At 43.0% G+C, this 12,309-nt stretch overlaps 1 protein-coding gene across 5 annotated transcripts in view; it reads left to right on the forward strand.

The window, feature by feature from the left end:
• RUFY2 (RUN and FYVE domain containing 2) overlaps positions 1-12,309 on the forward strand; it is a 62,842-nt gene that overhangs the window by 49,606 nt on the left and 927 nt on the right. For all 5 annotated transcript variants that reach the window (XM_033209462.1, XM_033209461.1, XM_033209459.1 and 2 more), the window contains 2 exons: positions 2,923-2,971; positions 12,219-12,296. In XM_033209462.1, coding sequence (XP_033065353.1) covers positions 2,923-2,971; positions 12,219-12,296 — 127 coding nt within the window. The remainder of the gene's footprint in view (positions 1-2,922; positions 2,972-12,218; positions 12,297-12,309) is intronic.

Genomic DNA, 12,309 nt, shown 5'->3' on the forward strand with positions numbered 1-12,309 from the left:
CGTGAGCCACTGTGCCCAGCCAAGAAAACATTTTCTGTGGTGAATACCATTAAGCCACTTTAATTCCATATTCAATTTTTCTGTATAGCACAATTAAATCATCACTGTTGTGGCCACTATTCCCAACAGAGTCAGTTTTCCTGAGGCACATTTTGTAGATGTGAATTTAGCCAAGAAAATGTGATTATTATGTCACTATTTTTACAGTGTGTAGTTTTACATTGATTATTTCCACCGTAAGAGTCAATATGAGGTGGGTGAAAGACTCACACTTCATTTTTATGTCTTGGAATGCAGAGCATTTTATAGGGCAAAGCAGATTTTTAATGTTCTGCTTCAGTAGTAGAGGCTTTAGTATCTGATATATCATTTGATTCAGGAATTTCATTTATAAGAGAATTAATACTGATGTTTTAGTCATTCCAATTTTGTTGTTGTTGTTTGCTTTTTTTTTTTTTTGGAGACAAGAGTCTCGCTCTGTTGCCCAAGCTGGAAGGCAGTGGTGTGATCTTGGCTCATTGCAACCTACGCCTTCCAGGTTCAAGCGATTTTCCTGCCTCAGCCACCTGAGTAGCTGGGACTACAGGTGCATACCACCATGCCTGGCTAATTTTTGTGTTTTTGGTAGAGATGAGGTTTCACCATGTTGGCCAGGCTGGTCTGGAACTCCTGACCTCAAGTGATCTGCCCACCTCGGCATCCCAAAGTGCTGGGATTACAGGTAGGAGCCACCGTGCCTGAACTAGTCATTGTAATTTTAATAAACAACTTTTGTGGTGAAAAATTTGAAACACGTTAAAAGATTAACAGTAGATAATAATTATATAAACTATTTTATATTCTTTTTCATTGTATATACCAAGTAACCATTTACTATAATGATATGGCAGATACTCAGTAACAAGTCAGTAGCTGCAAGCTGTTCAGGATATATTGTGAAAATAGCTGGTTATGGAAAACTATGTAGATAATTATTCCATTTAAAATATATCCACAGATGTATAGAGAAGATCCCATTACCTCTGGGTAATGGGATCACAGGTAATTACTGTTTTTTATAATTTGCATTTTCATTAACATATGTATTTTATTTTTTAAAGAAGAAAAAAATTAAATTATACCAATTCGGGCTGGGCATGGTGGCTCACGTGTAATCCTAGCACTTTGGGAGACCGAGATGGGTGGATCACCTGAGGTCAGGAGTTTGAGAACAGCTTGGCCGACATGGCAAAACCCCATCTCTACAAAAAATAGAAAAATTAGCTGGGTGTGGTGGGTGCCTACAATCCCAGCTGGTCGGGAGGTTGAGGCAGGAGAATCGCTTGAACCTTGGGGGCAGAGGTTGCAGTGAGTCGAGATCATGCTATTTCACTCCAGCCCGAGTGAAAGAGCAAAACTCCGTCTTAAAAAAAAAAGTTATACCACTTGGTAGTAAGTTGATTCTAATATATGTATTTTCTTTTTTCTTTTTCTTGTTTTTTGAGGTGGTGTCTTGCTCTGTTGCCCAGGCTGGAGCTCATTGGCACAATCTCGGCTCAGTGCAACCTCTGCTTCCCCGGTCCAAGTGATTCTCCCTGCCTCAGCCTCCCGAGTAGCTGGGATTACAGGCGCCCCTCACCACACCCAGCTAATTTTTTTGGTATTTTTAGTAGAGATGGGGTTTCACCCATGTTGGCCAGGCTGGTCTTGAACTCCTTCCTGACCTCAGGTGGTCTGCTCGCCTCCGTCTCCCAAAGTGCTGGGATTACAGGCATAAGTGACTGCACCTGGCCCAACATACATATTTTCAAAAGGTGGAAAAGTGCCAGACTTGGTGGCTCACACCTGTAGTCCCAGCACTTTGAGAGGCCAAGATGGGCGGATCACTTGAAGTCAGGAGTTCGAGACCAACCTGGCCAACATGGTAAAGCCTTCTCTCTACTAAAAATACAAAAATTAGCCTGGGAGTGGTGACGGGTGCCTCTGATCCCAGCTACTCAAGAAACTGAGGCAGGAGAATCACTTGAACCTACGAGGTGGAGGTTGCAGTGAGTTGAGATCGTGCCACTGTACCGCAGCCTGGGTAACAGAACGAGACTCCATCAAAAAAGTGGAAAAGTATTTGCAGCTATGTCTTCCACAGTATTTTCTTTTTTGTTGCTTTTTTTGAGAGATGGCGTCTCGCTCTGTCACCCTGGCTGGAGTACAGTGGTGTGATTTTGGTTCACTGAAACCTCTGCCTCCTGGGTTCAAGCGATTCTCCTGCCTCACCTTCCCGAGTAGCTGGGACTACAGGCGTGTACCACTATTTCTAGCTAATTTTTGTATTTTTAGTAGAGATGGAGTTTCACTGTATATTGACCAGGCTGGTCTCAAACTCCTGAACTCAGATGATTCACCCGCCTTGGCCCCCCAAAGTGCTGAGCCACCACGCCTGGCTCACAGTATTTTCTTCCTTAGCACTTCTGTATTTGCTAGAGAAATAGCGTGCATAATGGTTAGCATGTGCCCTTTTACCTTGGTCACAGACAAGGGTTTGAATCCTAGCTCCCCCAGTTGCCAGCTCTGTGACCTCTTACAAGTGACTAAACTTCATCAGACATTTCTTCATCTTTAAAATAGGTTTTTGTATAGATTACACGAGATTATGCCTGCAAAGGCACAGAGTAAACCTGCAATAAATGATAGCTATTAATATTGTCATGATCACATGAAAATGCCAGTATTTCTTAAAAAGCAAGTTTTAAACCTAAAATATTTTTGCTTTAGAACATTTAGAAAATATAGGAGAATATGAAATATTCCACTAGCCAGAGAAGACCATAAAGATCACATACTATACATAATTTTGTATCCTATGAAATACCAATACCTACTGAAATACTGAATGTTCTATATTTAAATATGTGTACTGAAATTTGGACCTATTTGTAATCTTTTTAGGTCAAAACTTAAAATTGAAGACATAAAAGAAGCCAACAAAGCATTGCAGGTGAGTAGAACGTTTTCCTAAACTGAGAAGGTATGTAAAAGTCTCCAGTGGAAGGTAAAGCCCTGTGTGAATCTAATGTATTATTGATGAATCCCAGGATATATAGAGGCCAAAGCACTGAATGGGGAGCTTGGATGCTGGGAGTTCATCTCTTCCCTGTACCCCTAGAGTCACATTATTAATAACATTCCTTTAGAAACTGACCTTAGAGGCCGGGTGCAGTGGCTTACACCTGTAATCCCAGCTGTTTGGGAGGCCGAGGCGGGTGGATCATTTGAGGTCAGGAGTTTGATATCAGCCTGGCTAACGTGGTGAAACCCCATCTCTACTGAAAATACAAAAATTAGCCAGGCCTGGTAGTGGGCGTCTGTAATCCCAGCTACTCAGGAGGCTGAGGCAGGAGAATTGCTTGAGCCCAGTCGGTGGAGGTTGCAATGAGCAGAGATCAAGCCATTGCACTCCAGCCTGAGCAACAGAACAAGACTCTATCTCAAAAAAAAAAAAAAAAAAAAGAAACTGACCTTAGAAATAATTTTACTTTCCTACAAAGTATGGCATGATAGAGTGAAATTGCCTATGAACTTGAGAATCTTGAGTTCCTATGCCAGTCTATTACTTACTAGTTCTTTTACTTTCAGCAAGTCATGTATCCTTATTGAGCCTCAGCTTCCTCTTCTGAAATAGGCTGATGATTCTGCCTAGGGTTGCTCTGAATATCGAGTAGGTTAATACATGTGAGTGAAAGTGGTTGGTACAGTTTACCAGTATGGTTGTGAATGTGTCTGAATCCTTGCTACAACATAGAAGAAAGGACAGTGTCTGTGTGATCACTTCAGTGACAGGTGGCTTCCTACCCAACAACTTCATTTTTTAAAATCAAGAAGTGTTACATGATACTGGGTGTGGTGGTTCACACCAGTAATCCCAGCACTTGGAGGGGCCGAGGCAGGAGGATTGCTTGTGGCCAGGAGTTCAAGACCAGCCTGGGCAACATAGACCTTGTTTCTACTAAATAATAAGAAAAAATTAGCCAGGTCTGTAGTCTCAGCTACTTGGGAGGCTGAGGTGGGAGGATTGCTTGAACCTGGGAGGTTGAGGCTGCAGGGAGCCTTGATCATGCTACTGCACGCCAGCCTGGGTGACAAAAAAATGTTACATGCAAATCATTTTTAAAAAATAATACTAAGAAGATTTAACACCAAATAATATAAATAATAATAATAATAACGATGATGGTAGCAGTGTCTTGTTCTTCACTCCCTTGTCCTTTATCTGCCCTAGCTCCTGCCACCCAAAGGGAGCTACTTTCAGTTTTTTAGCTGTTTCTTCTGGCATTTATCCCTGTGTTTCTAACTAATATTCAGTATGTACTATTTGCTGTTGATTCAGCAGTTTTAGACTTATATATTAACTTCTTCATATGGTGGATGTGGAGTTTTGCTCACTCTCATTTTGGTCTTTCCAGTCTCCCAGTATAATTAAGTAAAGTTTTTTGTGGCATTCATTTACTTTATATATATATTTTATTTATGTTATTTTATTTATTATTTTGTTTGAGATGGGGTCTTGCTGTGTTGCCCAGGCTGGAGTGCACTGGCACAATCATAGTTCACTGCAGTCTCACACTCCTGGGCTTAAGCTGTCCTCTTGCCTCAGCCTCCTGAGTAGCTGGGACCACAGGTGCGTGCCACCTTGCCTGGCTAATTTTTACATTTTTTGTAGAGACAGTATCTGCTGTGTTGTCTAGAGTGGTCTTGAACTCCTGTCCTCAGGCAGTCCTCCGGTCTTGGCCTCCTGAAGTGCTGGCATTACAAGCATGATCCACCACACCTGTCTTATTCTATATTTTTTTTTGAGACGGAGTCTTGCTTCTTCACCCAGGCTGGAGTGCGATGGCATGATCTCAGCTCACTGCAAACTCTGCCTCCAGGGTTCGGTGATTCTCCTGCCTCAGCCTCCCCAGTAGTTGGAATTACAGGCACCTGCCACCAAGCCCAGCTAGTTTTTTTCTTTTCTTTTTTTTTTTTTTTTTTTGAGACAGGGTCTCGCTCTGTTACCCAGGCTGGAGGTGCAGTGGCACGATCTTGGCTCACTGCAACCTCTGTCTCCCGGGTTCAAGCGATTCTTCTGCTTCAGCCTCCTGAGTAGCTGGGACTACAGGTGTGTCCTACCACACCTGGCTAATTTTTGTATTTTTAGTAGAGACAGTTTCGCCATGTTGGCGAGGCTGGTCGCAAACTCCTGACCTTAGGTGATTCACCTGCCTCGGCCTCCCAAGGTGCTGGGATTACAGGTGTGAGCCACCGCGTCTAGCCCCTACTCTGAATTTTTTATTATGACTATTTAAATGTTGTTCCTTGCTGAGCCAGGTACTGTGATTATGTTTTCTTACTTGAACTGCTTTATTCTTCCTGTGGAGTTAATAATTGCCCTCTTTTTTTTTTTTTTTTTTTTTGAGACGGAGTCTGCCTCTGTTGCCTAGGCTGAAGTACAGTGGCATGATCTCGACTCACTGCAACCTCCACCTCCCAGGTTCAAGTGATTCTTCTGCCTCAGCCTCCTGAGTAGCTGAGATTACAGGCACGTGCCACCTGATTTTTGTATTTTTAGTAGAGATGGGGTTTCACCATATTGACTAGGCTTGTCTCGAACTCCTGACTTTGTGATCCGCCCACCTCAGCCTCCCGAAGTGCTGGGATTACAGACGTGAGCCACCGCACCCAGCCGCCCCTCTCTTTTTAAAAACAAATTAGTTGTATAACATTTGAGTTTTCTCATACCTTGACACACCTCTATTAAAAAAAGCTTCTTGATAAAGTTTTCCACGTGGTAAAATATATCAGGTAATTGGTTAGGTCATTATTTTTTCTTTGATGCCTTGCATCCAACTTCAAGAGTTGTCCACTTTACTGCTCATGTTTCCCTTTGCTGGTATTCTCAGAATTTCCTTTACCTTCCCTCTTTGTGGGAGCTCCTCTTGCCTGAATTCTATAACTTCTCTCTTGGTATACTCCCTTATTTTGGGCAACACATCTTTCAGTAGCTTCCTGAAAATGGTGAATGTAGATAGAGGTTGTAAGAATTTACACATCTGGAGACTGGGCATGGTAGCTCATACCTGTAACCCCAGTGCTTTAAGAGCCTGTGGTGGGAGAATTGCTTGAGGCCAGGAGTTTGAGACCAGCCTGGGTAGTATAGCAAGCCCTTGTCTCTACCAAAATTTAAAAAAAGAAAAAAATAATAATTTGCGTATCTGAATATACCTTTATTTTATCCTCACTTTTTTTTTTTTTTTTTGGAGACAGTCTTGCTCTGCCACCAAGGCTGGAGTACAATGGCGTGATCTCGGCTCACTGCAACCTCCCCCTCCTGGGTTCAAGCAATTCTCCTGCCTCAGCCTCCCAAGTAGCTGGGATTACAGGCACCCACCACCATGCCCAGCTAATTTTTATATATTTAGTAGAGATAGGATTTCACCATGTTAGCAAAGCTGGTCTCTAACTCCTGACCTCAGGTGATCTGCCCGTCTCAGCCTCCCAAAGTGCTAGGATTACAGGTGTGAGCCACCTCGCCAGGCCATATCCTCACACTTTTTAAGAAGATGGGGCCGGACGCAGTGGTTCACACCTGTAATCCCAGCACTTTGGGAGGCCAAGGCAGGTGGATCACAAGGTCAAGAGATTGAGACCATCCTGGGCAACATGGTGAAACCCCGCCTCTATTAAAAATACAAAAATTAGCTGAGTGTGGTGGCACACACCTGTAGTCCCAGTTGCTTGGGAGGCTGAGGCAGGAGAATCACTTGAACCTGGGAGGTGGAGGTTGCAGTGAGCTGAGATCATGCCACTGCATTTCAGCCTGGGTGACAGAGCAAGATTCCGTCTCAAAAAAAAAAAAAAAAAAAGATGGGTGGAGGCTCGGCGCGGTGGCTTACGCCTGTAATCCCAGCACTTTGGGAGGCCAAGGCAGGTGGACCACAAAGTCAGGAGTTCGAGACCTGCTTGGCCAACGTGGTGAAACCTCATCTCTACTAAAGATACAAAAGAAAAAATTAGCTGGGCGTGGTGGGACATGCCTGTAATCCCGGCTACTTAGGAGGCTGAGGCAGGAGAATTGCTTGAACCCGGGAGGCAGAGGTTGCAGTAAGCCAAAGATCGCACCATTGCGCTCCAGTCTGGGCAACAGGGTGAGACTCCATCTCAAAAAACAAACAAACAAACAAAAAGATGTGTGGATACATGAATATTTGCCGAAACCATCATTATGTAAACTCTAAAAAAAAGTTTTGTGAAATATGCATATGAGAGTGCATATATAGTACAACTTAAAAACACTTGTGGGGCCAGGCACGGTGGCTCACGCCTGTAATCCCAGCACTTCAGGAGGCCGAGACGGGCAGATCACCTGAGGTCAGGAGTTCGAGACCAGCCTGACCAACATGGAGAAAACTGTTTCTACTAAAAATACAACATTAGCCAGGCATAGTGGCACATGCCTATAACCCCAGCTACTCAGGAGGCTGAGGCAGGAGAATTGCTTGAACCCGGGAGGCGGAGGTTGTGGTGAGCTGAGATCATGCCATTGCACTCCAGCCTGGGCAACAAGAACAAAACTCTATCTCTAAAAAAACAAAACAAAACAAAAACTTGTGTATTTCTCTGCTTAGGTTAATGATAATAGAACACGACCAGTACCTTAGAAGCCCCATCTGCTTCTCAATTGCACTCTCCTCTTTATAGTATCTCTCCTGTATTTTGTGTTATTACTTTGTTTTGCCTTATACTTATTACTCACATCTATCTTTAACAGAATATTATCTGCTTTTCCCAGTTTTTTTATGTGGAAACTGGATTCATATGTGAGTTGATTTTTTTCTTTTCCATGCTATTGACCAGCTGAAGGGTCTGGAACAGCCGTACTAAACAGTTTTTCACATTCTGGATTTTCTCTGAATGTTTGTTTGTAGTGTTTACTTGTTCCTGTCTACCTGTTGCCTGTGAACTGGAAGTTAAATCTAAAGCCTTGATTAGGCCAAGCACGGTGGTTCACGGCTGTAATCCCAACACTTTGGGAGGCCGAGCCAGGTGGATCGACCTGAGGTCAGGAGTTCGAGACCAACCTGGCCAACATGGTGAAACCCCATCTCTACTAAAAATGTAAAAATTAGCCAGGCATGGTGGTGTGCACCTGTAGTCCCACCTACTTGGAAGGCTGAAGTAAGAGGATCATTTGAACCCGGGAGGCGGAGATTGTAGTGAGCCGAGATCCCACTACTGCATTCCAGCCTAGGCGACAGAGCGAGACTCCATCTAAATAATAAAATAAAATAAAGCCTTGGTTAGATTCAGGTGTAACCTTCTGTGGGATATTTTTTCTGCAGGCATATTTTTAACATTCAATGGACTATTATTTGCTCATTTTTCCTTTAAAAAATAGCATCCTGTCATATTTTGTGTTTGATATTATCATTAAAAAATGTTTTTCTTTAATTAAAAAAAATTTTTTTTAGAGAAAGTGTCTCTGTTGCCCAGGCCGGAGTGCAGTGACTCCATCATAGCTCACTGTAAAAGCTTGAACTTCTGGGTTCAAGCAATCCTCCCTCCTCAGCCTCCTGAGTTGCTAGGACCACAGCTGTACATCACCACACCCCACTAATTTTTATTTTTTAGAGATGGTGGTGGGGGTCTCACTGTGTTGCCCAGGCTGGTCTCAAACTCCTGGGCTCAAGTGATCCTCCCACCTCAGTCTCCCAAAGTGGTGGGATTACAGGTGTAAGCCATTATACCCGGCCTCATTATCGATTCTCTGAAGTTTTCTCAAATGTTGTGATATCCCCCAATTTCAATAAAAGGCAAAAATAAGGGTTATTGGAAACCTTGTGTGTATGTTGGTTGGGTGGGTTGTTATAGACTGGTAGGCCTCACCATAGAGGAATCTGCTGTGATTAGTGAACTATTGGGTACCTTCTGCTTATGTTTAGTATTTACAGTACTTTTCTCTGTAGCAGTGAGTTTCTCCAGAGAAGAATCCCATAGTCTCCTATCTAGGGGGTGTAAGTCTAGCAGCTAACATCCTGGAATTGGGCAGAGAAAAACTGCTGTTTATTTGCAGAGCAAGAGGTTGTTCCGTTCTAGTCTTAGCTCTTCTGGTAAATGGCTGTTTCCTTGAGCAGGCAGCTTCAGCTCTCTAGGCTTTAAATTTTCTCATGTGTAAAATGAGAGGGCTGCAGGTGCTCATGTCTGAGATCCCTTCACAGGGACACACTAGGCTTACCTTAAAGTGAGCTTCTCTCCCTGGGAGGGCGGCAGGTAAGTTCAATGAAAAGAAGTTTCCAAAGGCCTAGTCTCAAGTTCTAGTCTCCAAAGGCCTAGTCTCAAAGTCAGCAAGGTTGTTTCTGAACCTAATGCCCTTACAAGCTGCTTCCACTAGGTGGCTTTGGGACATTTGGCAAATCACTTTCCTTTGTATGGTTTTCATCAAGTTAGATGATCTTTTAGGGTCCCTTCCTGCTGCTGCCTTTTTTTTTTTTTTTTTTTTTTGTACACTCAGAGACAGAGTTTCCTCTGTCTCCCAAGCTGGAGTGCAGTGGCGTAATCATAGCTCACTATAACCTTGAACATCTGGGTTGAAGCAATCCTCCCACCTCAGCCTCCCAAGTAGCTGGGACTACAGGTGCATGCCACCACACTTGGCTAATTTTTTTTTTTTTTTTTAGAGATGGGGTCTTGCTATGTTGCCCAGGCTGGTCTTGAACTCCTGGTCTAAAGAGAGCCTCTCACTTTGGCCTTTCAAAGTCTCCAAAGTGCTGGGATTACAGGTGATTACAGGTGTGAGCCACTGCACCTGGCCCCCATCCTGCATTAAAAAAAAATATTCTATGATTCAAGCCATCTGACTCTTTGCTGGTGTTTGTCTGATATGAACTATCTAGTTTAAAAAAGCCCTTATAATCCTGTGTTCTAAGGAGACTTAGGCTTCCTCACATGCAGTAGCCAACACTGTATTATCTCTGCTGTACAATAAGTGCTAGTTATTAAGACTGTGAAACAAAAAGACCTGAAATTAACCTTGTGATTTTTTTTTTTTTTGAGCTGGAGTCTCGCTCTGTCGCCCGGTCTGGATTGCAGTGGCTGGATCTCAGCTCACTGCAAGCTCCGCCTCCCGGGTTTACGCCATTCTCCTGCCTCAGCCTCCCGAGTAGCTGGGACTACAGGCGCCCGCCACCTCGCCCGGCTAGTTATTTGTATTTTTTTAGTAGAGACGGGGTTTCACCGTGTTAGCCAGGATGGTCTCAATCTCCTGACCTCATGATCCGCTCGTCTCGGCCTCCCAAAGTGCTGGGATTACAGGCTTGAGCCACCGCGCCCGGCCAACCTTGTGATCTTGATCTGTGAATGCTTAGTCTTTTTTTTTCTTCAAAGAATTCTGCATTTGGAAAAGCCTTTTAAGAAAACTCATGTTTTTAGAAATGTGTCTATGGGCCTTTCTTGCTTGGAGAATTTTTCTCTCTAAGGTAATAAAGGTTCCTGTGCTTCAGTAGTAATTTATAGGTTGCAGTTGCTCCATGTCCAAGTTGGAATCTTCTGTTATACTTGGGTTCTTTGGTCTGGGCTCTTTTAGGAACATGTTCTAGGAAATCAGTCAGTATTGAGGCTCCTCCTTCATCTGGGTCTTCTCATTGTAAAGCTGATAATCTAACAAAGTTGCCCTCATAGGGGAAAAAAGGTCTTTCTAGCCAAGATTGGTTAAGCAAGCTAGTTAACAATGGGTCAAGTAGGCTGGGCTTGGTGGCTTATGCCTGTAATCCCAGCACTTTGGGAGGCCGAGGTGGGCGGATCACCTGAGATCAGGAGTTTGAGACCATCCTGGCCAACATTTTGAAACCCCATCTCTACTAAAAATATAAAAATTAGCCGGGCATGGTGGCGTGTGCCTGTAATCCCAGCTACAGGGAGGCTGAGGCAGGAGAATCACTTGAACTCGGGAGACAGAGGTTGCGGTGAGCTGAGATTGCACCACCGCACTACAGCCTGGGCAACAGAGTGAGACTCTTTGTCTCTTTTCAAAAAAAAAAAGTCAGATTATAAATACTGCCTAAGACTACTTACATCCATTTTTAACTAACGTTTACATAGCAGCTATTAAATGTTATAAAAGTTGAGGGAAATAGCCATGTAAAACTTCTTAAGGTGAGGTCCTTTTTTCCCGCGTTTTTTCTGGAGACAGGGGGTCTCACTCTTGCTCAGGCTCGAGTGCAGTGGCACAATCATAGTTCACTGCAGCCTGAAACTCCTGGGCTTAAGCGATTCTCCCTTCTCAGCTTCCAGAGTAGCTGCAACTATAGGCTTATGCCACGCAGCCTGGTTAATTTTTTTGTAAAGATGGAGTCTTTGTTCCTCAGGGCAGTCTTCCCGGCCTCAAGCAATCCTCCTACCTCGGCCTCCTGAAGAGGTCTTATAAAATAATGAACTTCAATATCTGATTTCCCTAATTTTCTTCAAATTTTAGGGTCTTAAGGTATAAGTTATACATAATGCCAACCTGTTGCATTTCACACAGTGAGAATTTATCTTTAAACATTGTTGGACTAGGATACCCCATTCTCCATGATGTGCTTATTTCACATCGCATGCCTGTATCAAAACATCCCATGTACCCCATAAATACGTAACTACTGTGTACCCACAAACATTTAAAAAATAAAATGTTGTTGGAGTATTTTTAAGGTTCTTTTAATCTTTAAGTTTCTTTTCCTGAAGAGAATTCCCATCAGTAACAGATTTTTACCTCTTTAAAGCATTTTTACATGTGTATATTCTAACATACACAATTGTATAGAAAAATAAACCATTGCCTATATTCAATATTTATCATGTGCAGTCCTGATTTTTCATTTTTTCAATTTTTAAGAGACAGACTCTATGTCACCCAGCTTGGTCTTGAACTCTAGGCCGCAAGCGATCCTCTTACCTCAGCCTCCCAAGTAGCTGGAATTACCGGTGTGAGCCATTGTCGCCTGGCTGCAATCTTGTTTTTATACTTAATCCACATCCCCCTCCCCAACCCAGAATATTTTGAGGCTAATTCCATACATATTTTATCTACAAATATATACATCTCTCAAAGAAAATAACTTATTTTCCATTCTTCATATATCTATCCCTATAAAGAATGTTCTTGGGGAAAAAGTTTTCACATGTAATTTTTAGTGTTACCAATTTGAGCATTAATATTTTCTTCCTACTAGGGACTGGTTTGGCTGAAAGACAAAGAAGCAACACATTGTAAACTTTGTGAAAAGGAATTCTCACTCTCTAAGAGAAAGGTAAGGGAGGTAG

This window comes from Trachypithecus francoisi, unplaced genomic scaffold, assembly GCF_009764315.1.
Source record: "Trachypithecus francoisi isolate TF-2019V2 unplaced genomic scaffold, Tfra_2.0 Lachesis_group9, whole genome shotgun sequence".
In the NCBI taxonomy this organism is placed as follows: Eukaryota; Metazoa; Chordata; class Mammalia; order Primates; family Cercopithecidae; genus Trachypithecus; species Trachypithecus francoisi.